The sequence below is a fragment of the Aythya fuligula genome, chromosome 2 (genome assembly GCF_009819795.1).
Source record: "Aythya fuligula isolate bAytFul2 chromosome 2, bAytFul2.pri, whole genome shotgun sequence".
NCBI lineage: Eukaryota > Metazoa > Chordata > Aves > Anseriformes > Anatidae > Aythya > Aythya fuligula.
This window is the reverse complement of record NC_045560.1, coordinates 11,456,745-11,483,993: the sequence shown is the minus strand read 5'-3', so window position 1 is coordinate 11,483,993 and position 27,249 is coordinate 11,456,745. Positions and strand designations below refer to the sequence as shown.

At 39.5% G+C, this 27,249-nt stretch overlaps 1 protein-coding gene across 3 annotated transcripts in view; it reads right to left on the bottom strand.

Moving 5' to 3' along the window:
- The window catches only part of WDR37 (WD repeat domain 37), a 38,250-nt gene extending 14,613 nt beyond the window's left edge, over positions 1–23,637 (bottom strand). Inside the window, exons 1-9 of one of the 3 annotated variants that reach the window (XM_032182850.1) lie at positions 23,623–23,637; positions 18,597–18,628; positions 15,385–15,562; positions 11,454–11,550; positions 8,759–8,854; positions 8,527–8,591; positions 4,303–4,438; positions 3,650–3,721; positions 1,235–1,279 (exon numbers count right to left, since the gene is read on the bottom strand). In XM_032182850.1, the coding sequence (XP_032038741.1) occupies positions 1,235–1,279; positions 3,650–3,721; positions 4,303–4,438; positions 8,527–8,591; positions 8,759–8,854; positions 11,454–11,550; positions 15,385–15,522 (649 nt within the window). In that variant the 5' untranslated portion in view covers positions 15,523–15,562; positions 18,597–18,628; positions 23,623–23,637. Of the gene's footprint in view, positions 1–1,234; positions 1,280–3,649; positions 3,722–4,302; positions 4,439–8,526; positions 8,592–8,758; positions 8,855–11,453; positions 11,551–15,384; positions 15,563–17,783; positions 17,981–18,596; positions 18,964–23,622 lie in introns of those variants that run through there. The other 2 variants (XM_032182851.1, XM_032182852.1) reach the window with 2 other exon arrangements.
- Positions 23,638–27,249: the final 3,612 nt, after the last annotated feature.

Sequence of the window (27,249 nt, the reverse complement as noted above, 5' to 3'; positions counted from 1 at the left end):
AACAGCAAGAGTGGAGCTATTCTGCCTCTGCCTTAAGCAACTCAGCTTAACTAGCACCAGTTCACAGCTCAGCAGGTATCATTTGATTTTAGACTTCACCTGTTTTTCAAAGAAACCTACCCACTAAACAAGATTCTCTTTGTTATGGACAAAACAAACATGCTCCTAATACTTAGGGAGTACAATGTTGAGAGTGCTACACTGAGAAGAAAAACAGTCTGTTATGTGTGTGCGCAGACTTGGAAAGTAAAATGTGTGTGAAAACATTTGGAGAAATTTCTTTTTAATAGACCAAGTAAGACAGGTTAAAAAAAAGTTCAGCCTTACATGCTTTTGGGTGTCAGTATTCTGGATCAGGGAGGGAGGTGTTTTCTCACTTGTCGTCCCCCCCCTTTTTTTTTTCTCATGTAAAGTAGTCAAGTCAATCGAGTGACACAGATTTTCAATGGAAATGTTTTGCGGAAACGCCTCAAAGAAAAACAGAAGTCTCACTATGGCTATTTTTTTGCTTTGGTTTTTGTTTTTGGTTTATTTATTTTTATAAGTCAGTTTACATAACAGTATTATTTATGGTACTGCAACACTAACTATAGGAGTTAGCGTATGAAAACAGGAAAATCCAATTAGCCGAACTTAAATCACTGTTAGCCTAGCTAGAAATCATACCTACCTTCTTTTAAGGTAGCCACTGCTGAAGCAGAAAGCAGCAGCATTTTAATTTCTAACATCAATAGCAATTATCTTCATTTTACAGTGAGTTACCCAAAAACCACAAATTGAATCCAGATCTCTTTAATCCCAAGGGTAGTACCCTAATTGCTGGCCCATACAAAACACAGCACTAACCACATTAGACAATTTTCAAACCCAAAGCTTAATGACAAAATTCTCAATCCTGAAAACATTGTTACACTACCATCCATATTTTCTTTCCTTCTTTTTTTCTGCACATTCAGTATCAACATTTTCCTTCGCTTCTGGAAATATAACTTAATCCAAAAAGGCTAAGATGTATGATTCCAAAGGTCTGTTTTGGAGCAGGTAAGCACAACTGACAGTATGATATGATAAACAGACGGAAAGATCTAGCTCTGATTTCTTACACGTTCAAATATTAAGATCATTCTATCAGCAATGATACTGACAAAGTGGTGAGAGGGGAGACAGTAGTAAAGGATGCATTTATTTTTCCAACATAATTAAAGTACTCAGCAGATGAAAACGATGTACATACCTGTAAGAGCCACTTGCTCAGTTGGATGAAACTTTATGGAATTTACTGTGTAAGACAAAGGAAAGCTTTAAGCTAGCATACTAAAAGAATTATTTCACAATGCTTTATCATAAAGTATTGAGACATCAAGAAGTCTTCAGTTTTAAATAACTTCTTGTCAGATCATAGTCTCTTAGGTGAGAGAAACCACAATGATATTTGAGTACGTAAGCCTATGTAGTATCAAAGAAAGCAGTTATTGTCAATCACAGATACCACAGTACACATTTTCTAGCAAGTTATTTCCTAAACCTAGTGCAAGTGTTTCATGTTAAAAAGGACAAAAAAAACTATATTCATGTAATTGTGTGCAAGCTGGCTGGAGATAAATTCACTCTAGGGAAATTTAAAGCATTAAGTATTCATAATCATTTATAACATAATGAAAACTTCCTACACAGGACCATCAACTTCCTGCTTATTGCTACAGATTACTGGAACAAATGCCTAAAGATCCAATGGAAATAACAGAAATTAGACTTCAGTCCTGCAAAACTACATGTAATTGAAGCATGATTGTTTTACAACACAGTCCTGCAAGAATTCTATCAGCCTACGAAGCTGTTCTTAGCTCAATGTTTAAAATTCAATTACTTTACATTACTAAGCACTTTCATTTTCAAAATCCATGAGCTTCTCTTCAATAGTTCTTCAAGAAAGAACTTGAAAATCATTTCTATCATACAAGTAAAAGAGATGCTCATGATTTCAGAAGAGAGTGCTAGAATTTAGTAGCAAAGTGAAAAAGTTACTCATTATTCATGCTGAACTACCTCAAGTCTACTAATTGCTGGCATCCAACATCCCTGCTCTATTTCCAACCAACTGTCAAACATAAACAAGTAAACAAAGTTTAACTAAATACAAGCTATATGAACTGAAATTTAACTGTAATTCTTTTCCGTTAAAACTTAGTTTACAAACTGTTTAATTATAGTTTGGAGTCTTATTATTTTCATGATTAGCCAAAGAGCAATTTAAAAAGAAAATAAACAAAAAAATCATCACCTCAACACAGGAACTGGGTACTTACTAACTAAGTTTATGTGTGATGCTAAATTAGAGGAAAATGCTGATTTCCTTGAGGGTAGAGAGGCCTTACAGGGATATCTTGATAGATGTGAGTGCTGGTCAATCACCAATTGTATGAAATTTAACGAGCACAAATGTCAGATTCTGCTTCTGGGACAGCGTAATCCTGGCTGCACATGCAGGCTGGGGGACAAGAGGTTGGCATGCAGCCCTGCAGATCTGGGGGGTTCTGGTTGATGGTAAGATCAGCATGAGCCAAAGACAAGTCCTGGTGGCCAAAAGGGCACCAATTGTACCCTCACCACACTGCAAGCAACCTGAGCGACCTGCACGAGTTAAGTGTGACCTGTTGTCTCTGTGCATCTATGTATAGGGCATTAGAATCCTTATGCTACAGGAGCTAGTAGTCGTAGCAGCAAAGAAAAAAAAGTAGAACTCCTGGCTGAAAGCAGCTGACCTTACTGCACAGAACTTAATCCTATTTGTGTCCTTGCCAAAGAGTTCACGTGATGTGCCAGCTGCATTACCTAACCAAACACACCAGGTTAATAATGGTGTCCCTCACCTTCCGGCTGCATGACTCAATGCTCCATATGCGTATGAGAGCTTAACTCTCATCAGCAAGTTAAAGCTATGGAAAACATCACCACCTTTGGTCTATAAAACCCAATATTCTTGCCCATTATGAGGTAGAAGGGAGCTAAACAGGTGCTTGTTGTCAAACTGGATACCAAAAATGAAGATTAACATCAGAACACTTACTGCACTGCATTTTTCCACCCAAGAAGCAATACAAAAACACTAAGGTCACGTTTCTGAAATGTTCATACTGGTATAGAGGAAGACAAAAGGGAATTAACTGTCTTCAAAATAAGATTTTAATACCATGCAATAAATTATATATCAAATTACACATTGAACAAAGAAGTGAAGATCGATGGTCACCCAGCACCTGTATAGTGAATCCCAAATAAAACACAGATCCTACAAAATAACCAATTTCTGATTGTGTAAGCTTCTCTTTGTTCTGCACGCGCATGAAGGCCTTAATGAATTCTGACATTTAACTTCTAAGTGTTGTACCTGTGTCTGTTACATTTCTTTATATGGAGCTGTTTATTCATTCAGCATTTGCAGAACTGTCTTAATATTCCTCTCTAAAATAGAATCACATTAGAAAACATTCGCAGTATGAAGACTAATGGAAATTTACAGTTAACTTGCTAATGGTGTTGGCAAACCTGACAGTAAAACCACAATAAACATTTCTGCAGTTGTCCAAAACACATGTCCCCCTCCCAAACACATTCTGCTTCCAGTTTACATAACACGCCCTTATCTTACCTGATCCAACGTGCCCTGCATACTTGACAAGGGACTTCCCTGTTTCTATGCTCCAGAGCAAAGCAGTATGATCTACAAGATTAAAAAACAGCTGTAAATATTGTTACAAGTGTAAACTTTTCACTTTTAACTCGGATTCAACAAGCTAGTTACCTTGGGCTGTACCGCATACCATACAAAAACAACTTCAAATCCAGGTAATGCCAGCTCCTCTTGACTATTAGCTTTCACATAACATAGAAAAGCTTCCAATCATTACAACTTAAAGCAACTCTCAAAACAAGTAAAAGAAATTACCCCAATCAGATTAATCTGCAGTAGGTATCAAAAGGCAAGTTCTATTTGTGGTACTTTTCCTAACTTGAAAACTTGATTTTTGGATCACAACACGTACGTCAGTGACCCACACAGAAGTAAACTGACACAGACTTTAAAAAGATCAATAAGGATGCCTGAATTTTCTGAAGGTTAAATGCATTTCAAGAAAAATCCAACTTAAGGATTTTTGAGGCATGGAATTTCTTTGTATCGACTTTTTCAGAGCTGTGCTCATTGGTGGAGTGAAGTATTCAGGAATGCTTTTGATCTACACTTACTATTGTTTAGAGACTACACCACAATTTTCTGAAGATTCGAGTAACACAAAACGTTACCAGCAGATGCAGTTCCCAAAACCACGGGCTGAGTTTTCGCAACGCTGACATCCCAAATACCGTCCCTGTGGCCAACGTATTCCTTTACCAGTTGACAGATTGCCCTTGATGTGGTAGTTTTAAAACTGGAGACGATCTGAAATAGCAGAAAGACCAAAATCTTTTTTTCCCCACACTAACACAAGATTAAGTAATTATTTCACAAATACAAATAGCTAAACAATTTTTTCACACCAATTCTTTAGTGTTCAACAGTTCACTGTTGTCAAGAATTTGACACTTGATGGCAGGAAAGTGAGTTTGGATGCAAACATACCACAATTTCTTGTAACATGTCCTTTTTTTTTTTTTTTTACAGAAGGCTAAACAACTTAGTACTGCACTAATACAACCTCTTTGAAGTAAAATACTGTACAAATGCAGTGCACACTTCCCATCAGCGTGGGTAAGACTACCAACAAGACACCTTCGTATTCCCTAACGATTCCAATTCCTTAACAATTCCACTTGTCCACTCCCAAACAATTATAATTGACAACTTAACGACAGTGCAATCTTTGATAAAATCTACTATTAAATAATTCTAATAAAACCCACAAGCATTCATTTTTTTCACCATTTTTTTTCAAAACTGCAAAAAACTAATTAAATCAAACTGTAATCTGAGAGCATCTGACAGTTTATTTCTGCACTAACACATTTTTCAAGATATGTCAAACTCATCTAAGCGTTTGATAAATACATTCCCTAAATGTTTTTAAGGGAAAACAGAGAAGACTCAACAAATCCAAATTAGTATATGCATAAGTAATAGTAAATCAAAGGAAGAAAAAAAACAGCAAAAATGGGAAAACTACAGGACATTATAGGACAAGAAAATAAAAACCACTTGGTGTCTATAGAAAAGTAATCCACTTGCAGAAATTCTGTATTTTCAGCTGAAAGAAGACTGTAATACTTTTAAAGAAAAAAAAAAAAAAAAAAGTTTATCTCACTCTAACACTTCCAGAGACAACTGAAAACAAGAGTGGTGAAAGATTACTTCAGTAAGAGTAAAGTCTCATTTAATAGTCCCTATTATCCTACAAATCTTTTATCCTGCATGCGATTATGGGAAAGTATCTGACCAGTTGATTCAAAACCTTTAAATGCTTCAACACAAATCAAATGAAGACATCTACAACTTAGCAGAAGTTAGAAATTAAGTCTACATTTCAGATACAGTAAACTAAGGTTAAAATCTCATTAGTTTGTGGCATCAAAAAAGAAGTTCTGACGCATATCATTAAAGAAATTACTTCTTTAAAATGTTCTTAAAGGGCATCTTCCAGACCTAAAACCAGGGTACATTCCAAATCCTGAGCACACTGACTTTACAGTGGCAAAATGATAATGTTTCATGGCAGCAGAAGCAATGGTTATTAAGGCTGCATTGAAAAGAGAATGGGTTAATGGAAAAGTTATTAGTTCAGTCATACTACAGAGTTTCACAGGTGATGAATACAATCCTATGGGTGCAGCCTTAACACTGAATCTTGTCCTTGAACTAAACAAAATCAATCCATGAGAAACAAAACAACAGAATTAAGTAAGGAACTAAATAACAGTTAAGGACTAATACAGCACTCAGCTCAAATTCCAAACTTGAAGTTTTTCAGCTCTCAGACCCACACTCAAGCTCCTTTTACACTTTGTTTTTCTAATTTTGAGTCGAATCCTCATGCAGAAGTTGTATGGGAAACCTAACTCCTATTCATCAACAAGCACTGATGTTTCCAAAACTGCTGGGCAGTTTCTATTTAATAGAAAGGCCACAATACTCCTGCTGGAGCATCAACCATTTTGAATGAACACAAGGGATAAAAGCTCAGGAATATTACATGTTTAAAGATAGATACATAAATTTGTTTGACACTTTCTCTACACATGGAATCTTTTTAAAAACATATATATACACGCATATACACTCCTCTTTTGCTGTCTCTCACTTCACATACCAGTAATTGGATCAACTGGATCTTCCCTGGGTTACTTCCTGGTTCCTTACACGTTCACAAACATTTTTTCCAGAAAATGAAAGGAAATATTTCAATACTATGCAATTTGCTAGACGCCTCTGCACTGCAGAAAGTTTTTAAATTATTTGAGCAGACCTCATATTATCATATGCAAGTGCAAGTAACTGGGCAATATCTTGACAGTGTTCCAGTTTGTCCTACTTGTTAAATCGATAGTTTCCTGTACTTCCTTCTGTACAGAGATTTGCTAGTGAGAAAGCAATTGTTTGCACGTAGTGTCAAAACACTGTAAAGATGTCTCTTAAATGGACAGGATACATTAGAAGAATGAAAACTTGGCCAAGTCAGGATCAGCAACACTGCACTGTGGCTGACTAATGGAATTTACTGTCAAAGAACATTAAGCAGCGAGGTTAAACACTACCTCTACCAAAAAGTTTTATTCCCTTCAACTGCTCAATGGACAGGTGAAGTAATTCCTTCCTTTAAGAGTCCTTTTCCTGGTCCAAAAGAATCAGAGATCCTGGAAGATAGTTCATGACGAAGCAAGTTATGCAATTTCAGTTTATTTTCGGATTCTGCATAAGATGTTAACGTGCTCCTGACATCTTATAATTTGTTACAGCTGGGGGTTGTTGACATCAGCAATAAAGTTGCCATCAATGCATGAATTTCATAGAGTAATTCTTGTATTTGCAGCACATTTAATTTAACGTTAAATAACAGCATCTTGTCCATTAACATACACAAAAATGACTTTTAGAGTACCAAGCACTAAATCTACTCTCTCTCCGGGATTTAAGCACCAGTGAGTTACCCCAGGTGCCAAAAGTATCCTTATTCTCCGATAAGAGTTTTGCCAACTTGAATGTTCTCACCTCTCCTCTTTACATCCCAGTAAATTCTGATTTAAAGTTGCAGAAAGAAATACTCCACCACGTTCAGACGTGTTAGTTACCAACTGATACAATCAATACGATGCTCACTGTAAATTAAATTCTTCTTGTTACACTACTCAGGACTACTTCAATGTGCATGCATATCAGAACACTGGGAAACAAAGCAGGTACTCAGGATTCTCCCAGTTTCCTGCACTGAAGTTATTAGGTTCACCTGTCTTGCCCAGGAAATAATATGAGCACTACATTGCTAGCAAGTAAAAGAAGGCAAGCATTTAACAGCAGGTGAAAAGATTAAAAAAATAAAGCAGAAAGTATTAATTGATAACTCCATGGTATTGTACTATTAATACTATGTTGTCCCTATATAAATCCTTTAGTGAGGCCACTTATGAGTCATTAGCTATTAAAAGAAAAAAAAAAAGTATCTCTGTTCACCAGATTGACAAGAATAAAAAAGAAAGTTTGAGAAACAACAGGAAAAAGGGGGAGACCAAATAAAATATGAACTCAGATGTATTTCACCACACTATTCTTATTATCTCACTTTCAAACTACTTAATAGATTGTACTTCCAAGACACCTGCAGTCATTCTATTGCCTGCAACAACAGTCTCTGCAGAGCTTCTCATAATTAGGTTCACAACCAGCTCTCACTGTTTTTTCCTCTGAGACTTCATATTTTATTTACTCTTAACATATCACAAAATTACCCTGGGACAGGGCAGAAAGAGCAGCAGGGAAAACTGAAAAATGCGAAAGAGAAAAACAAAAGTACTGAACAAACGTAGCTGTACAAAAAGAAAAACATCAGACAGGGTAATTGTGCTAAGAGACCTGACAAAAAGATAGCTAGCTACTAATTTGCAAGGCTTGTGACATAAAGAAAAGGAATTCACAGTTTTTAAAAAAATCTAAACCTACACTACAATGCCTATTCATATCTTAGGTTCCAATTTCAACTGCTCAGAAAAACACAGTTCATTTAATTTCTGTTTCCTTCATCAAACCTTTAGCTATCTTTACAAGAGAGCAGTCTCACACAAACATACACACACATGCACATTCTCTCCCCTCCAACATTCACTCTTTAAAAATGTGAAGAGTTAGTGTAAAAAGGTGGTGGTAGCGTGGTTGAAGCAATGAGTAATTGATGAATCCAAGATAAAGACACTGTTCCTCATTAGGCAGGTTCACATAAAGCACAGCACTACTCAGCTTAAAGAAACCACAATTTACAACTTCAGGACAGCCATGTTAGTCTCATGAGTACACAGTGATGAGTAGAGGTTTAATTGGTCTCATACCTTGCTAGTAGATGCCTTGTAAGTTGTCTTTAATTTCTGAGAAAGCTGACTGGTACTATGACTGGCTGTTGAGACAAATAAATTTAAAGGAAGATATTTCAAATACAGCATTAGCTTATTTGTAATAGGTATCTGGCATTAATTCCTTTTAATAAATTCTAAGTTTAGGCCAGCCACGTACGAAAAAAGTACATTGAAAAAGACTATACAGAAATCTTTGTGGATCTCTTACCTTTTGTTTTCAGTTGTCCTTTGCTCAGTTCAGCTCCATCAATTGTCTGTCCTTCAGCTGCTAAACGCTCATTAAGTGTATCTATCTCTCTACGTACTGATGAGAGCAAAAATTCATATTAATACAAAAAAATATAACTATAATTAACAATGTCATTAACATACTATTTAAGAATTGTTATGTAACATATGCACAATGTATTTTGCACTAAGGACAGGAAAATAGATTAACTGTGATTTTATAGAAGCAGTTCTCACCAAGACATAAACCAAGACTCATGCTGAATGTTCCAGAGATCAACCTTGACCCAGATTCCAAGGAAAGTATTACTGGCTTCTAATTACTGTTGCTTTTACTATGAAACGTGACTAAAGATTAACAAAGCAACTTCTGTGAAATAAATGACCCACCTTTACTGACTTAAATCCAACAGAAGGCAGAAAACTTACATCATCAGAAATATTTTAGCCACACAATTAATACGTCATTTCTTGGCAAAGATTTTACTCATCATGAAATAGTATTTTCCCCCAAATGCTTGTCTACTGCTAGTTTCAGGGGAAAAAAAAAAAAAAAAAGTAGAGCAAACATGCATTTTACAACACTTTTGTTGTATTTCAGAGTGAAGAATGACACATAAATTTGCACTTAAGCATTTTCAAAACATCAAGTACAATCAAAATGTTTGTGCATGTTACACAGAGCATGTATGCAAGAATAATCTGTCAATTATTTATGACTCTTGCTAATGCCATTTGAACACCAGAGTGATGGCATAGCTAAAACAGATCAGGTACTTGGAAGTGATTTCCAGTTGCTGGGTTGGTTTTAAAGTTCCCCAGTTTCATTTTATAAAGATGAAGATGGCTTAGAGTTTTTTCCTCAAAATCTGGGCTGATATTCTTCAAGCATCTTCCTTAGGTGAAACTTGGTTGAGAGGCTTTAGCCAAGCAGTTTTTAACTGTTCTTAAATCTAGGTCTGTCTCTTCCACAAATTCTTAGGACTACTATTTTTAAAATAAATAAATAAATAATCACTCATCCCCAGACTTTGGAATAAAGCTTTCAGATCTGGGAGAATAATCCACCAGGAGAGTGTTTTCTGACATTCCTAAGAAATTCAGAGAAGTCTCAGTCATAAGCACTAGGAGTCAGTTTGCAACCGTGTATCAAATCCAAGTGCCTGAAATGAGCAAAGCAAGGACTCTTTCCTGTGTTCCAGGTCACATGCACCTAAACTTACTAAACACAGAATGAAAGAGAAGTAAACAGAGAGACAAGCTTGTAGTAACAAATGACTGAAACAGACAAGCCAGGCAGACTAAAAGAAATGGCTGGGAAAAAAAATATAAAAAAATCAAGACTGCAACATGGAAGGAATCAGAAAAGGAAGAAACTAGAAATTAACTGCAACAAGGAAAAGTGAATATATGAAAAGCCAGGAAAGAAAAACTGAGTGAGATTCTCCACATAAAATAATTGCAACACTAACACAGGAGTTAGATCATGAGCCACAGTAACACACTCGGCATCAAAAGAGAAAAATTCGGAAGTTGTCAGGGAGGCAGAAAGAGATCACAAATGCCAGGAGCAAAATATAACTACCAGGTGAAGAAGGATGCAGAAGTAACAGAAATAGGATGGAAGGAAAAATAACCATGCTCTGGAGGGTACAGCCAAATTTACCACTTGTTTTCTGACAGCCATTTGTGAATTTCTGAAAACTTTGGAAGGAGAAGGGGGTCATAAAATACTTTTCTTGCTTCCAGCCAACTTCACAGCAGGAGGCTGAAAACTGAGGTGTGCAAATTGTCACTACTGCAAGAAGCGTGCAGTGTTTCTGACGGCCTTTAACCAACACTGTCTCCAATTTTTAAAATAAGAAAAAAGCAGCACATTTTCCAAAAGCATGCAAGAGTGTTTTTGTAACATGAGTGTCTGCTTTAACTGTGATAACAGATCAGCTTTGGAAAAAAGTTTGACTTGGAGCCAAGACAGACAGATTCCACAATTCAGAAGCCAAGCCATGCAATGCAGCTTCCAGAACCCCATAAGGAAAATTTAGCAGGGGCTTCACAATATGGTTGCTTGTGTTACTTACTCTGGGTCCTCTTACATCACTTTAGATCATTTATATCACAATCCAGTCATTACACATAGAACATTTTTTCCAGATAACACCTGGGATTTTTAACTGAGTGCTCAACTTCAAAATTCATGAGCAGCTGCAGGTGCTGGTTATGCAATGCGTGAGGTAGTATGATCCAGAAACACTACATTTTATACTGTTGTGGTGTGTTTTATTTTTTGTTTTAAGACAATTTCTGACTAAAATTACATCATTAAAATGAAGCCTGTAAATATATATTGCAGTCACAGTCTCAAACATCAATGGCTGCACAGTTACTGCCAGATTAAAATGGTATAAAACCAAACGTGCAGCAACAAGGAGACAGACACTTCCCTTTCTCTGCCAAGGAGGATATCACACATTAGTTTTCACTACTTGCGTCAAAGAGCTAAGAAAGTTATTTTTTCTGAAAGGGGACAAACTCCGTCTTTCACTACAAGTTCACTACAAAACAGTTCTTGAATTCCTCACCAAAAAATACATTAAATTACAGTATCCAGTGTAAACTCTTCCAATTCCTAAGTCCAAACAGTTCTTAAGTTGCTGAAAGAAAGATATACTCACATTCCAAATTTTCAATATACAGGTTCTCAAACTCCCGCTCGATTTGTCCAAAAAGTTCAAGGAGTGTGTTCCGAACAGAAGATGGTAGCTTAGAATCCTAGAAGGCAAAATAGTGGGTTTTATAGTTTTATTTAGATACTATTATCTATGTATAGACATAGATACTATATATATATATATATATATATATATATATATATATGCATACATAGAAAAGTTTACTCTGAGCTGCATTTGCCTTTCAATCTTATGCCAATTTTAGAAGTTTTCTACCTCTCAGCAAAGAGGGAAATTAAAGCTTCTTCTAGCATCGAACACAAAACAAAAAGTTTTGGGGACATTTCTATGCAAATACTTCATTTTACATATGCTTTCTCTTTCAAGGGACAGAATTCAAGTGACCATTTTTTTATTATTATTTTTATTAGAGAAAAATTATAAAAATATAACAATAAAGGAAAAAAAAAAGGTGAAAAAATGTATTATAAAGTCAAGATGCTTCTAGTTCAAGAAGAAAAATACTTCTGGTTGACAAAGTAACTTACAAGTTGACTATGCATTACCTGAAAAAAGCGCTTTGTGATGATATCTACTACTAAACCTATGGACAAACTAAGCTTTTCAACAGTCACCTATTTTTGTCACTAGCCATAACTAAGTGTGAAATAAACAGCAATCTCTAACCCATCCCTCCTCCATATTATTCAAGAACCTCCCTGTTGCAGAAAATGCTTTGAGATAAGTTTGCAGAGAAAGGCTGAATTTTTTTCAGCATAATCAACACCACAGTTCTGAGGCATAAAAACGTGTGATAAAACCACTAATGCGGGATTTAAAGGGCCCAACTTCAGTATGCAGTTCAACACAAGTTTCTGAAGGCAAACTACTTAAATTTTATTAATCTGCCTTTGAAATACCACACCGTCACTGAAGAAACCCATACCATACCACCAACAGCTGAGCACTGATTTCTGTCGGGATTCAAGGTCCCCACTCTATCAGTTACTGAAGAGCTTTGAGAAGACAGCGAGTACAGGAGAAGGCTGCAGCACACTGATAAACTTGCGACCCAGTACTAACAAGCATGTTATAAAATGTAAAGCATGGTATGCTACTAAAAAGGGGTACATTAGAAGGGAAAAAATATTGTCATAAGGATGATAAATGTAGTAAATTAATCCACTAGCTGGCTTAATCTACAAATATGGATTGAAGGACGAGCTGTCCTTGTACACCATGCAAATAAATTATGCTAAAACTGTTATTTTCTTCTGCTGCTGATAGACCACAATATGGGCTTACTGCAGTTATCATTTACCTACTTAGCCAGTTATTTGGAAATTTCCACTTAGTGAGCCCTACCCTAACACTGAAAAAGCTCAACTATTCCTTTGTAGCATATCTAGCCTGTCATCTTGGAGTTCATCTAGCAAATACAGGGAATGTGCCTATCAGCAACTTAAAAAAGAAAAAAGCACAAGTATATACCTTCAAAGTCTTGAAACCATCAGCTCTGAACAAAAAAAAAAAGAAATTGAGTCAGCTCCTGCCACAGCACAAACCACCACTACTTGAGGTCTTGGAAGTACAGGAAAACCATTACTGAGTGGAACATTAATACAGAAAACCACCCAAATTATAGTGAACTTCATTATTTCAATGCAAGTTACAGAATGATTATAGCTTGTTTTGTTCTTACGTGTTCCAGCAAACCCAAACCAAAAGAAATAGTTTCCATTCCTATACACTGACTGAAATACGAACAAGCGTTTGCACACTAGCCATTAGAGGGCAGCATGCATCTTTGATCAAGTCAGCATCTAAGCGACCAGAATTTAGCCTAACATTCTCGTTCATACATTCAGCATGACTGACTACAGAGAAGCAGAAAAGCCTCTCATGATCCTCATTTTGTATTAGCTAATAGGTTGTCTCTGGATATCCAGCTTAAAGAGAAGAGCAAGAGAAACCACCGCCAGCCACAACACAGAGCACACCCGCTTTGTGCACAGCTCTGTCTTACACCTGTTTCATGGCTACTTTCAACTGGGAGAAGCAGGCACAGTGCTGAAAGAAGCAGTCCTACGCTCCTCATGCCTCCCCAGTTACTCTGTTCTCCATCATCATCTGCCTCCCCCCAGACAGGGTACTTCTCTTCACACATTCACAGAGAACCAGAATATCAAACAGATCCAGATTAAAACCAGCCCGGGATAAAATTGATTAAACAAGAATACTACACAAATTAAACACTACCAAAAGAAATACTGAAATTCAAACAATTATTTCTGATTCAAATACCCACTAATTCCAAGCAGCAAGGTTATAAAAGATACTAGGCTAGCCTTCTAAAACTGTAGAAACAGGGAAGGAAAAGCAGGGGAAGTTTTTATTCTACTTCTCAGAGCTGGATAGCATTAGAAAAATCTAAATCTGTCCTAAAGTAACCAACACAGTAAAACCCATCCACTTCCTATACTAACTTGTCAGTTGGCATTGCTTCAATTAGCTTATTAAAATACCATGCAAAAGTATTTTTGCAGATAAGCAGACAGCATTATCTGGATTTCATGAGGTCTGCAGCTCCTCTATGAAGTTGCTCTATGCATTAGAGCTGGCCACTGGCTGTTCAAGGTTACAGGTCAACAGAATTCACTAAGATAACACACAAAATATTTAAAAGATCTACATACTACAGCGCAATACACCTGTGGAGTCTGATAGGAAATACTAAAATAAGTTAATGTGTTTTTTTGTTTGTTTGTTTGTTTTACTGCACAGAAGTGACATCATGACCTCCCAGCTGCCCTTCCCTCCTGAAGTCAGGCTGTAACAGCCCAAACGCATGAGCACTTTTCTGTCCGAGGAAGTATTGCCATCCAACTTCCAGATGACAAGCAGCAACAACTTCAGCTCTGTCAGTTCTCAGAAAACTAACAGTGTAATTAATTGAATAAATAGATTCAGCACAAAAGCCTGTCACACCAGAACAAACAAGCTGTTCACTTCAGAGTATCTGCAGACCAGAAGAGAAAGTGAGGTTTCCCATAGCTAAACGCCGTTACAATTTCAAACCAACTCTCTGATAAACATCAAGTTTTGCATCATCTTTGCCAGGCCCACGCTAATATTGCATATTCAACTTGAAAGCAGATAGTTTTCAAACTGCTACTTGCTTATCTTTGCCAGCACTGCTACAAGCACTTCATAAAGGGGTCCTGCCTACAGTTAATTTCAATGTTTAAGGTGAAGCATTCCAAGTGGCTCCAAACTGCATGCACTGTACAGAGTGACACAATTTAAAAAGCTACAGAAGTTTGTGGTTGTTGTCCTTTCCCTTAAATTAACTGCACAGAAAATCCCACGTGTATCTGAGCCAAGTTCAAAAAAAAAAAAAAAACACACCACAAACAAAAATCTAAGTTAGCTCAAGCCTGTCAAGTGGGCAATATTTATTTATTTTACAGAAAGGAATGCAGAAGAGTGTTCTCACTAACACCTTCCCTATCAGAGCTGTAATAAACAAGTATTTCAGTTTATCATACTCCTAAATTACTTCTGTTCCAATTTCAAACTTATGAAATCAAGAACCAGTCTTCACCTTAAAGGTACGTGGAGATGGCAGGGGGAGGTGCAGCAATCCAAACAGGCTTTTCCCCTGTATTTGTTAATGGTTTCATCATTCGTGTAAGAATACGTAAAAGCTAATGAAAAGCTTCCCAGGTCTGAAAACAACCTGAAACGCTCAACATCTGCATCAATGGTCTTCAAAGACAGTCAGCACTTGAAAGCAAACATGTCTGCTGTTTCTCCAACTTCACTGGGTGTATTTCATCACTTAAGTTTACTTAGCTTCTTCACGTAGGAAATACTTCATTAAAAACAAAAAAAAAGCTAAGGAAGTTACCCGAGCAGTAGCGTGTTACCTTACCTGCCCTTCCAGCATGTCTCTCTGCAGCCCAGCCCGTTCTTGCTCGGAACTGTTGGTTCTTCGGATGGAAAGGCTGTGCGATTTACGTTTCTGCTTTGCTTGGCGAGCAGATGCACAACTTCCACTTTCTATTGGCATTACTTCAAAAAAACAGCTTCACAGAGGCTCCTATGATAAACTAAGGACAAGCGTTAAATGTCACAATTTGCTTTCCCAAATTAATTGGAGGTTTTTGGTTATTTCCTCAAAATAAAATTCTGCTAAATTTTGGAGTTCTTTGGGGTGTCATTAAAATAGAGAGATCCTATTACTCATAAGTTCAAAATCATATGCATAAATGCAAATAATGGAATCATTTTCACGTTACTGTTTCATTAGCTTCCCAACCTCCACAAAAGGAAAACAAATTCCACTACCTTGCTCATTTTGGTGAATACCAGCAGCAATAGCCCCAAAATGCTTCCAGAAAACAATTATTATGCATACTATAGTTCACTGAAATGCATGCAGAAAATAAAACCCAGCTGGAAAATGAAAGCAAACAGACATGATAATTTAAGGACACTGTCAGGTTCAAATTCTGTAATGCAACTTCAAGCACTAGCATATGAATGTCAATACACGTGCTTGTTTACATATAGCAGAATTTAATTTTAATGGCATTCTGAAAACTACTTTCCACTGTTTTTTGACAGCTCATGGTTTCACTTTGTTGGACAGTAAAAGTGCACTTGCCTTAATGTGACCACTGAAACCGAGCCTGACTTACCAAGTTGTTGCTGTTAATTTTCAAACTTTGTCAACTTTTTAAAGGCAATTATGCGTTCTGATATCCTTAAAAGAACCTGACAGTATCACCAAAGAGCATTACCATGCATGATCTACTGCTTTCCCCTGTGTAAGAAAAATCAAATCATATTTGATTTCTGCATAAATACATGGAGAATATGTTCTTTACCATCAATTTGTTATTATTTTTAAACAAACATTTAATTTCTGGATTTCTTTTTATTATTAAACCTGATATTCAACAACAATTATTTTAGCTTCATGGGGCACCAGCTGTTAAACATTTTCAAAATTTCAGGATTTATTATTCTGAAAATAAAAATTCATTCTCCAGCATAAAAGATTTCTGAAACAACAATTACAACTTAAAATAGCTGCAACAGTCTGCAGAGAAATAGGAGAGCAGAGTTGGCAAAGCTAACAAGGCAACTGAGCTTCCTTTCAGACAAGATGATCAAAGAAAAATTTAAAGCAAACCCAGGGCCACTTCCAATTTAAGATCCGCCAACACACTAGATCTCAAGCTAGGAATGAGCACCATAGCTACGAACAAGATGAGGCATTAACCACTTTGGTGTTTCTGACATGGTTTTTCCAACTTTTTAACATATCATATAGCCAAGGAAAAGCAGAGCTTACTAAAAACACAGTATACCGTGAATAAAAACAGCTTCAAATTTGCCTTGTTTTTTTGTACTTTTTTTTTTTTGTATCTTCATTTTGTGGTATAAAGGAGCCTAGATGTAATTAAGGTTTTGATGCCCATAATCCTCAGACCTTCTAAAAATATAATTGGTATTTCAATTAGCTGCTGGAACACCTGAGCTCCAGTAACCTGACACCAATCCCCGAGTGAATCTAAAACAAAATTCAGGTTGCAGCCCTGGCAGCTTGTCCTTCGCTGAAATGATTTCATTCATTTCCACTGGACTCTGCACAGTCCCCCCATGCACCTAATCCCACTGGAGCTCTTCGTGTGTGATTAAGCAGTAGTAACTAATTACCTATATTCACAAACCAAAGGAGAAAGAAGAGGAAGAGCTACCATCGGGTAGTTTCGTATTTCACTAGGTTTCTTTTTTCCCCTGTGGCTGGATTCCTCTATCATTACAAAGACAGGGGTGAAATTACAAAAAAAGCCAACCCCATAATCAAGTTATTGCCAATTTTCTAGGCTTCACTGAGTATTTTCCTGTTCTTGAACATATGGTAAATGATCAGGAATAGGCTTTCAGTGCTCCTCACATTTGTGTTTCTTTCCATACTACAATTAGGCACCAAGCACTGTTGGAGATTCTCCTCTTTCTTATCTCACCTGGGAGCCACTCTTTTGGTTGTTTCCAGTTTAGCAGTTTCTGTGGTGTTTGTGATTAATTTCTGAGGCCCAGTGAAACAAACTGTGCACACGCATAGATGCATTGAACAGTTTTATACCTACACACGCACACAGTTGCATATAATCATATAAATCAGTTTACACTGTTTCACTTCAACTCTGTGAAAAGAAATCTGATTTCTAGATCCTGCCAGACATCAGCTGCTAAGCTGTAGGTACCCACAGAGATGTTAACATTGTTTATATTTATTCCTTACCAGGTTCGTTTACTTACTCCTTGTTTTAACTGTGTTAGCTCCCACCTGCCCTCCGCTGCCAAGCTCCTTCATTTTAGGAGACGTCACCAAGCTACACTCTTTTCTGCGCTGCTCCAGGATGTACACATTCGACAGCTCTACACCAGCACATCCCACCACGTAGAATTTAAAGGGACACAGTCAGGCAAGATTGTACTTTTACACAGTGAAACGCTCCCAGTAACTGCACGAGAGATGCTATTTTCAACACTGCTAAGCAAACAGAAAGGTGAGAGACACTTCTAAACTGTATGCACTTCACCTGCAGCCAGTGTCACTGCCAGGAGCCGCACTCTCCTCATGCACCAGCAGGACCACGTCGCTCATGCACTGCTCTGGAGCCAGCAAAGCATGCACGCTCCTCCCCAGGCCCAGCACCAGGGCACAGCCAGAGCAAAGCTGCAGCCAGAGAGGCAACAAGCAGGCACGTGTATACAGAGGGCAGGAAGGAGAAACCAAAGGGGACCAGCTCAACTTTCTGGAATATTAGTCAGAATTCCACCCAACAGCCTCAAACTTCCAGGAAGGGAGCAGTCATTAAGAGCTTATAAAAGCAAGACGTAAATTCATATAGAAAAAGGAATGACAGTGTCCCTTTAAATATTGACTTCTCTTTGACAATTTCAGAAGTGTTTGGACGCAACAGTGAGAAGCTAGGGATTTTCCAAGAGCAGATTTCGTAGAACAGATCCTTGGCAATACGATACTAAAATATAAATAAATAAGGTGCTCATTTCTAGCAGTTACCTGATTCCCCTCATTACGTAAGGTTTTCAAGCAGTGAAAATTACCTGTCCAGAATATCAGTGTCATGTTACATATCCTATGAAAACCATATTAAATATTGATTAGTGACACAGTCAGTAGTATGCAAACCAAAGTTTTTCACATTTCTGAAACGTTTGTAGTTAGAACACAGAAGACTACGGGAAAGGGGGAAAGGGGATATATCGATACAAGTTAGGGCTAAGCACCAAATCTGAGTCAAACAGAGTAAGAAAAAAGGCATCAAAATGACCCATTATATGCTGTTAGTCAGACGTAGTTAATCAGAGCTTTGGAATGCTATAAATGGGTTGTGAGAAGACACATTCATTTCCCCTTGCTTAGCAAGACTACCAGTAGGAACGGAAAGTCACCAAGAGGCATGGGACTGGTTTCCTGAACCAAATGAGGCTGAATTCACAACAGCTAAAAATTAGCATAGAGTACACAAACTGAACAAAAGTACTTCCCAAGGGAAAAAACAACAGAAAAGGGGGAAAACAGCTGTATTACTAAACTACATTCAATAAAGGCACACCACTAAACCAGCACTGTATTATTACAAAGCGAGCTTGTAGGACACATGGAGCATTCCTCCACAATTGTTTGGGAAAAGACGGCTTGCATAGGGCTCTTCACACAGTGATCTGTCAGAGCCTCAGGAGTGCTACCAAATGAATTTCCAACTAAGTCAGTCAGCAGAAGTAGGGGGAAAAAAACGTGTCCTAGAAAACAGTCTAGACCATAGGTGATTACCACTTTCTGAACGCAAAGCTACTCTGGCATTTCAATTATGCTGTTTAATTAAACTCCTATCATATTTTATAGCGTGTTAAATTAAAGTTCTGCCACCTACCTTTCTGTAACAGATGTTACCATGTATTCAGTCACAGGAAATATTTCATCAGAGTTAACAGCAAACCAGTTACTGCTTTATTCAGCTACAACAAAGGGCACTGAACAGACCTGCACACACAGATCTTACTCGACTTAAAGAATTAATTCACTGCAGCCATCAACTGATTCCCCTTGCATGCTTCTGCTCTCGAGCATGGAACAAGAGCAGCAGGCTGCTGAAAGGAAAGAATTCCTGGGGTATGCGTACTGCTGAAGCCAAGGAGAAAATCTGTTTTAAGAAGTGTCAGAGCGCAGACAGAACGGCTACAGTACTGCATTTCCTTTTTTGTTCATTCAAGACAACACGCAAGGCTGGAAAGGGAAAGCATCAGGAAATTTCAGCAACATCTCTTACCCAAGATCTCCCTGCTCCATTTTGTTTAAAGTTTAGCAATGCTAACACTTACTATTTAAAGGATCGTCAGAAACAAAACAAAACAATTTTACTGGGTTTGCGTGTGCTTTTAAATCTCTTAAACAGTTTCAGGTCTCTCTGTTTCAAATATATTTTGAGAACACAATTTTGGCATATACTATACAAGAAGCAAAGGCTTATTGCAACAGCAATTATTGTCCTGTGCAACAATAAAACCTTAAGGTACAAAGATGCATATAACACATCTTCATAAATGGGGAAGGAAACAGGAAAGAGAGAAGAATGACTGCAGCTATGAAGTTCTTAATCACATGTAACTGAGTTTGACAGCATTACTCATGAGTTAAGGGAATTTAAAAATCAACCTACACCACTACAACCTTTATTAATATGCAAAGGAATCAAATTTAAAAGCGTTTTGAAGTTTTCACTGAACAATTAGTTTCGAGGATGCTATACATTCAAGTGTAGTTAATTCATTGCAAATGCCAGGAACAGAGCACACCTGAGAAGGATCACACTGAACAGACTTCTTTGCAAGACTCAATGTTTTTCTAAAGATAAATATTTAGGAAACAAAACCCTTCCGGATCATCCTAGATGATGCTAGAACCTCTTGATAAGCGTGCTCAAACCTAACAAAACCCACTCGAGCGTTACAACATGATTTTTTTCCCCTAAATTTAGAACAGCACGCTCTCAAACAAAACTGGATGTTACTTGAAACGTAAGAGGGGAGAGCAGCCCCCAGTGAAAAGGAGACAACCTCCCTTTGACAGCAAGCATGGTAAAGGAACTGCATCGATGAATTTTAAGTATGTTATACAGCTGGGAAGCGATGATAAAAACTTCAATGCACTAGCAGGAACCTACCCCAAGCAAGTTTCTAATACCAACACTGAAGAGTGAAGCAGGCCAGTTTTGCTGCTAGCAAGCTTTGATCTTGCTAACTCAGCTCTGTCAGCAAACGTTGTGATCCCATCAAAATGCAACACGGACCTAGGCTGCTGTCTACTAAAGCAAAAAATTATACCCTTAGCCATACATACTTATTTCAGTTGACATTAAACAATAATCAATAAAAGTAGATGACTTTTTATTTAGAATATAGAAGAATGGGTTCACTGTTTCTACTAGTTTAAGGAGCACAGTGCACAATATAAGCTTACATTTAACACTAGTTACTTACCTCTGCAGTATATACACTGTGCTTATTTTATTAATAAGTATTGATTAGCTGACTTTTCTTGAAGAGCTCAATAAAGAGCATCAAGACCTGCTAAATTACTTTCTGCTGGTTAAATCCCAAAGAGCAGCCTTCAAACATACTTTATTTCCTTAGCCGTTTCACAAAGCCTTTAGCTCTCCTTCCTGTATCAGCAAATCCCTAATAGCTTGGAAGCAGTCTAGATGCGTGCTCGGGTATGCAAATACAAGACCTGAGGGTGAGGAATCCCAAGGAAGCTGGAGCACAAAGGTGGTTTAGCCAAGTATTTGTTTAAGGAAGCGCTGCATCTAATTAAGAGGTCAGATTCTTGCTCTGCAATTCTCCAAACAATACATAGGTGCTTATTACCAAGTACTAGATAAATTGCCATCGCATTTCTATGCGAGCAAAGCGACCTCAAGTATCACTGCCTTTCATTTGGGAATATATTAGTTGCTAATAAATTAGAGGTTTTTACTGATGAGATGTCAGCAGAAGCAAGCAACTTGGACTCTAACTGTAACACACCTAGCAAGCCTTCCTGAAGCACCGAGTAACCCTCAGACAGCACACTCCTGAAGCATTTCCTCCTATTACCGAGCAGGGAGAGCTACCAAATCTTTCGTCAGCACACCTAACAGCCCTGCGAGTACCCAGTCCCACCACTTTGAAACACCAGGTCTCAAGATAGTCAGCAGGGGTTAATCAATGAGGAGAAAACAAGAAACTCCTCTGGCTTGAGGAGACGGTCCTGGCTCCTCACTGCTCGCATGCAGAGCACTGGCAAACTCACCCCGCAGGGGTTTGAAGTGTTGGCATCTGGAACAAGCCCCACACACAGCCTCCACCTCACAGGCTACAAGCCTTAGCTCCAAGACCAACAAATTGCACAGCATAACCCCTACCTCATCTCAAACATATAAAATACAACGTTGCTTCTCTTCTCGCTATGTGACACGTGGTAATTCTGGTTTGCAATTCCTGGATCGTGTAACAGCAAACTCCTCTTTTAACACGTTTTCATCCCACTCACAAGACTTCTCCCCTGACTATACCAACAATCCCAAGCACTTCAGTCCATACCTGAGGCACTGCATCCATTAAACATGTCCTAAATTTAAAAGAAACATGATGTACAAGCATGTCTACATTAGAGAGATAAAGTCTCATCTCATAGTTACCTTTAAATTCAACATAATAAACCTAGTTTAGGGACAAGTATACACATAAACTAGCGGCATTAAAATAATTTACACTGGCCTTTGCCTTAAATTCTAACACTTTGTGCATGCTCTTCTAAAAAAACTTGCCCAAGTACACAACGGATAAAGCTACATTTAAAGTTACTACTGAAAGACAGGGTTGGGCTGACACATGCACAGATCTTATCTAATATAAACTACCCATAAGAAAATGCACCACAGGATTCTTGAGGTTGCCAGATCTCTTTTTAAAATCTGATTTTAGAAAAAATGCCAACAGCAGGCCTGCTTGGAAAACAGTCTCAGAACTTGGTCTAGGCAGAAGGATAGTGATGTTTCAAACCCAGCGGCTGAACAATAGAGATTTGTATAATTCCAAGGCGCACTCAGTGACACTGAATCACCTCAAAAAGGCTGTTCCACCAGTTCTTTAGGTAAATCCTCCATGAATTGCTGTTATAGGCAGCATGCTTGGAAGTGCTGTAACAAAACAAACTTCCACAAGCTGGAAAGGACAGCAAGTAATAACAACACACATAGAAGTTTCCCTTTTTTCACAAGATATCCTTGAACAACATCTCAGGGCTTAGCTTGAAAAAGTTTTCCTCACCTCCACATACGCACCATCTATTTCGTTTCCTACAACTGGAAACAAATCTACTCCACCTTTCAACACATGAAGCATATTAATTCCTCCCCAAAATCTGTTTCCACAGTTTTTAGCTCCGGGACGGATAAAGACAAACTGCAAGTGCACCTTCACAGGCCTGAATTTCACACATTTTGCCTAGTTCTGCAACATTCTCCCACTGCCGGAGGCCAGGTCTACCCGATGCCTCCCCAGCCAGCGTTTCCCTGGCTTGCCCAGCTGTGCCCCGCTGCAGGGGGTGTAAAACGGGGCCTTTTGGGATTTTAACCCCATTTTTGCGTGATGAGAGGGTCTGAAGCAAACCGTGAGCCACAGCGCTGGGCTTGTCCTCAGCACACACAGCAGGAGGTAAACAAAGTTCGCCAGCAGCCCCCTGAGGAAGCGCTCCCACTCCCACCGCCTGCAGCACTGGACCATCCCTACGCCCTATCAAGAATAAATATATATATATATATATATATATATAGGATAGCAGGCATACGAGAGCGTGCAGGCTCGCTCTGGGCGATTTTGGCTTTTAGGAAGGGATGCGCCAGGCACTGCCGGCGGGAGCCCCGCTTCCCTCAGCGGGCCCTGAGGCGCTGGGAGCCCACAGCCCGGCCCCCCCCCGGTCCTCCCCGGTCCCCCCCGGTCCCGTCCCCTCAGGGCAGCCGCTGCCGGCGGCGGGCGGGTGGGCGGGAAGATGGCGGAGGCGCGCTGAGGGGAGAGGCCCCGCACTCACCTGTCAGCACCGGGCGGGCGGCGGGGGGGGGGGGGGGTGGCAGCAGCAGCGGCAGCGGTAGCTGAAGGAGGAGGAGGAGGAGGAGGAGGAAGAGGAGGAGGAGGAAGGCGGGAGGGGCGGCCAGCAGCCCGGCAGCGACCCGCCTCGGTGCGGAGCAGCCCCGGCGGTGACATCCGGCGGCGGGCGGAAGCGCAGCGCGGCCCCCGCTCCGCCGCCATGGAGACGGGGCCGGGACGGGCCGGGGCGGGGAGGGAGTGCGGCGCTGAGGGGGTCCCTGCCCCGCCGCCATGGGCAAAACGCGCCGCGGAGTTGCTGAGGGGCTTGGGGAGCCCCCAGCAGGGAGGCAGCTGTGTGGGGAGTAAGGCGGGGAGGCACCGCAAGTGTCTGCCTAAGCATCCTCCTCAGCGTCCCCCAAAGTGTCCCCCTAAATGTCCCCCTCAGCATCTCAAGTATCCTCCTCAGCGTCACAACTGTCCCCCAAGAGTCTCGCCAAGTGTCACCCTAAATGGTCTCCAGCATCCCAAGTGTTCCCCTCAGCATCCCCCTAAGTGTCCCCATAAGCATCCCCCTCAGTGTCCCAACTGTCCCCCAAGTGTCCCCCTAACTGTCACCCTCAGCATCCCGTGTCTCCCTAAACATCCCCCTCAGCATCTCCCTAAGTGTTCCCCTAATCATTCCCTACCACCTTCCCCTTCACCATCCCCTTCACCACCCCCCTCAGCCTTCACTTTATGCTGGCCTTTAACAACCCAGCCTGATTTCCTTACTTCAGCCCCACAGCTGGCTGAGGAGGGAGATGAAACTTCACAAAACCACCAGCAGCATTCCCTACTTTTCAATAAGGAAAGGCAGAGCAACACCGAGCCTCGGTGCTCAGCCAAGCGGGACCGCCGACACCGTGACAGAAAGAGAAAATCAAAGGCAGCAGCCACGGTCTGCACGCAATCTGCTCGCTTTGAGGCTTACAACGCGTAATTGAAATGGGATTAATTCCTCTGCTGATTAACGCTCAGAAGAAGCCCCAGTGTAAAATTCATTGTAGCAGATTATGAAAGTCAGAAGAGGCCTTTGCCTAATTACTTGCTCTCTTTCTTCAGATTATCTAGCGGCCTCTGAAGAGGTCTGTAAAGAGGCCAGAAGAATATGGGCCTCGTTGTGAGGGCTACAAATGTTATCACATTTTCTTTTCATGTGCTTCCCAGCTACAACTGTGCCTTCCGACTTCTTTTGCCTTTTTTTCCTTTCTACCTCCTTTTGTGCAGCCACGTCTTACGTCTTAATTGCAACTGTACTAACAGAAAAAAATAGTGTGGTTCACCTATTTACTAGCATCTTTTTCTTCACTGGAGGTTATTCCAGAAGATAACCAGCCTAACTAGTTGAGAACTTCCCATAGCTTTCACCTATTCCCTTTTTCAACGCCCCCAAAAGGAAGGGAGCAAAAAGAGTGGCTGAGTGGCATTAAGGAGAGGAAAAGGGGCAGACAGCATGGGCAAAAGAAGATGGAGAAGGGGTAGAACAGCATCACCTGAGAAGAAGCTTGAGCAAAACCAAGCAAATGGCACCGTTTGATGCTTTGAATTCTCCTTATAGTTACTGCAGGTGCAGTTATCTCAGCCGTGTTATCTAAGGCACCACTGGGGTCACCACTATTCAGTCCCTAAGCAAAAATTTATTTAAGCCTCATTATTCCTACCGAAGTTACTTCATCCTAATGTAATTGTTAATGTAATGCAATGGAAAAAATGTCCAGAAAGCAAATGAGAATCCACATTTGAGATTTCCCTGAAAAAAAATGCTTGGCAACTGTCTTCTCTGGAACAGCTCACTCTCTAACAGCAGGGGGCAATAAAGATAACACTTTTTTTTTTTTTTTTTTTTTTTTTTTTTTACTGATGAAGCAATGCAAAATACTGCAACAGGGAAAGACAGGGCTTTCAGCGACTTCTTCCCTGACACGGGGGGACTAACCCTAAAATCAACAGGGCTGGTATGGATGCAGTTGCCTTCTCACAAGAACTGCGTGATAAGCAGCACTGTTGTCACCCTAGCCCTGGGCCTGGTTTTGTTTTGCTGCTGCATGACAAGGGCAGCAAGGCACCGTTTAACAAACACATACAGAACAAACTGCTTTTCACAAATTACTTGTTTTAAAAAAGACATTTGCACAGGTACCAGTACAGGAGCCTAGGGAAACATGGGACAGGATTAGTTAGCATGAGTCTTACCAACAGCTTTGTTTGTTTGTTTGTTTTTCTTTTGTTTGTTTTAAGTGCTACAGTAAAAATAGTGGCACACATTGGGTTGTCCTTGACACCACCTTCCAGACTGTCTGCCGCTGTACTTCTGCACCATAACTGGACTTGAGAAAACAAGATACGAGGCTTAGGAAACCAGCAATGGAACAAAATAATAATTGAATCCTCTACATAAAAATTTCCCAAGCCTGAAAATGTAGCAGGAAAAGGCAGAACTTCCTGCCCAGTGCACAAACCAAAAGAAAGAACATCAATAAATAAAGAAAAGAAAAGAAAATGAGATCTAGGGGATAAAAGCACTCCAGGGTTTTGTCCTTCTTATAGGAAACCTCTTAATAATTCCTGGCTATAAGAGCTGTTTCCTATATTATTCATCGTCACCTTATGCCGTACATGCAATTTTCCATCACAAGTCTTCCCATCACACTTGAGATAGCAAACTGCAAATACAGCATCTTATATATTTAGCATACATGTATTACATTTTTACTACAAAGCCATCTGTCTTCTCTGAAGCAAGCTAAAACCAACCCACTTTCCTGCAGCTGGTCTTTTAAGAAATCAAACAGCAGAGTGTTTAGGACAGGGAGTTATTACCTGCCAATACAGATAAATTCCAGGCTGGTGTTAGCTCTGCACGTTAGTGTAGCCTTCAGACAGGTATTTTCTGAAGAGCTATGACTCCAAGGCAGAAGCTGACTTCTGACAAGGATGCTGCAGGGAGATCAGCAGCTCGGTCTACAGCTAAGAAGGGCAAACTGGAAGACTTAAGCTTTAAAACAAGTGAAAAGGAAGCTTAAACAAAGGCAGATTGGATGTGAAGGGTGGAGAAAAATAAAAACTTGTTTCCTTTGGCAAGTTGAGAACTGAGGAGAGGCTTACTCCGCAAGTCTGTGTCTTCTGAGGTCAAATCCCATGGAACTCTGCATTTATTTATCCTGCCGTTTACTGCCTTCTCGTTTAACTTCCTGGATAATTACAATGTTTTGCTCCAGTTTGGTATATTTGCATTTCCCTTCAACTCAGTAGACAGCAAAGTTCTGTCAGTAATTTGCAGCTGGTTGGATTTTCAGGTGAGAGACTTCCCAGTGGTGACAAGTGTTTTCCTTGTTGGTAGAGTATCGGAAAACAGTCAGCAGACTTCAAGAGATGCATAAATTAAATCAAGTCGTAAAGCTATATAGATGTCACTTCACTCACACTTCTTTTCATGCAGGGCAGAGCAAAACTTGTGAGGCTTCAGTGTAATGCATGCCATTACCACAACTAGAGTCTTTTATTTCCAACACAAATAGTTTGTTTACAGATATAGGGCAAAGCAGGAGGGGTGTGAGGGAGATGAGAGATGATACAGGTGGCATGAAGCTTG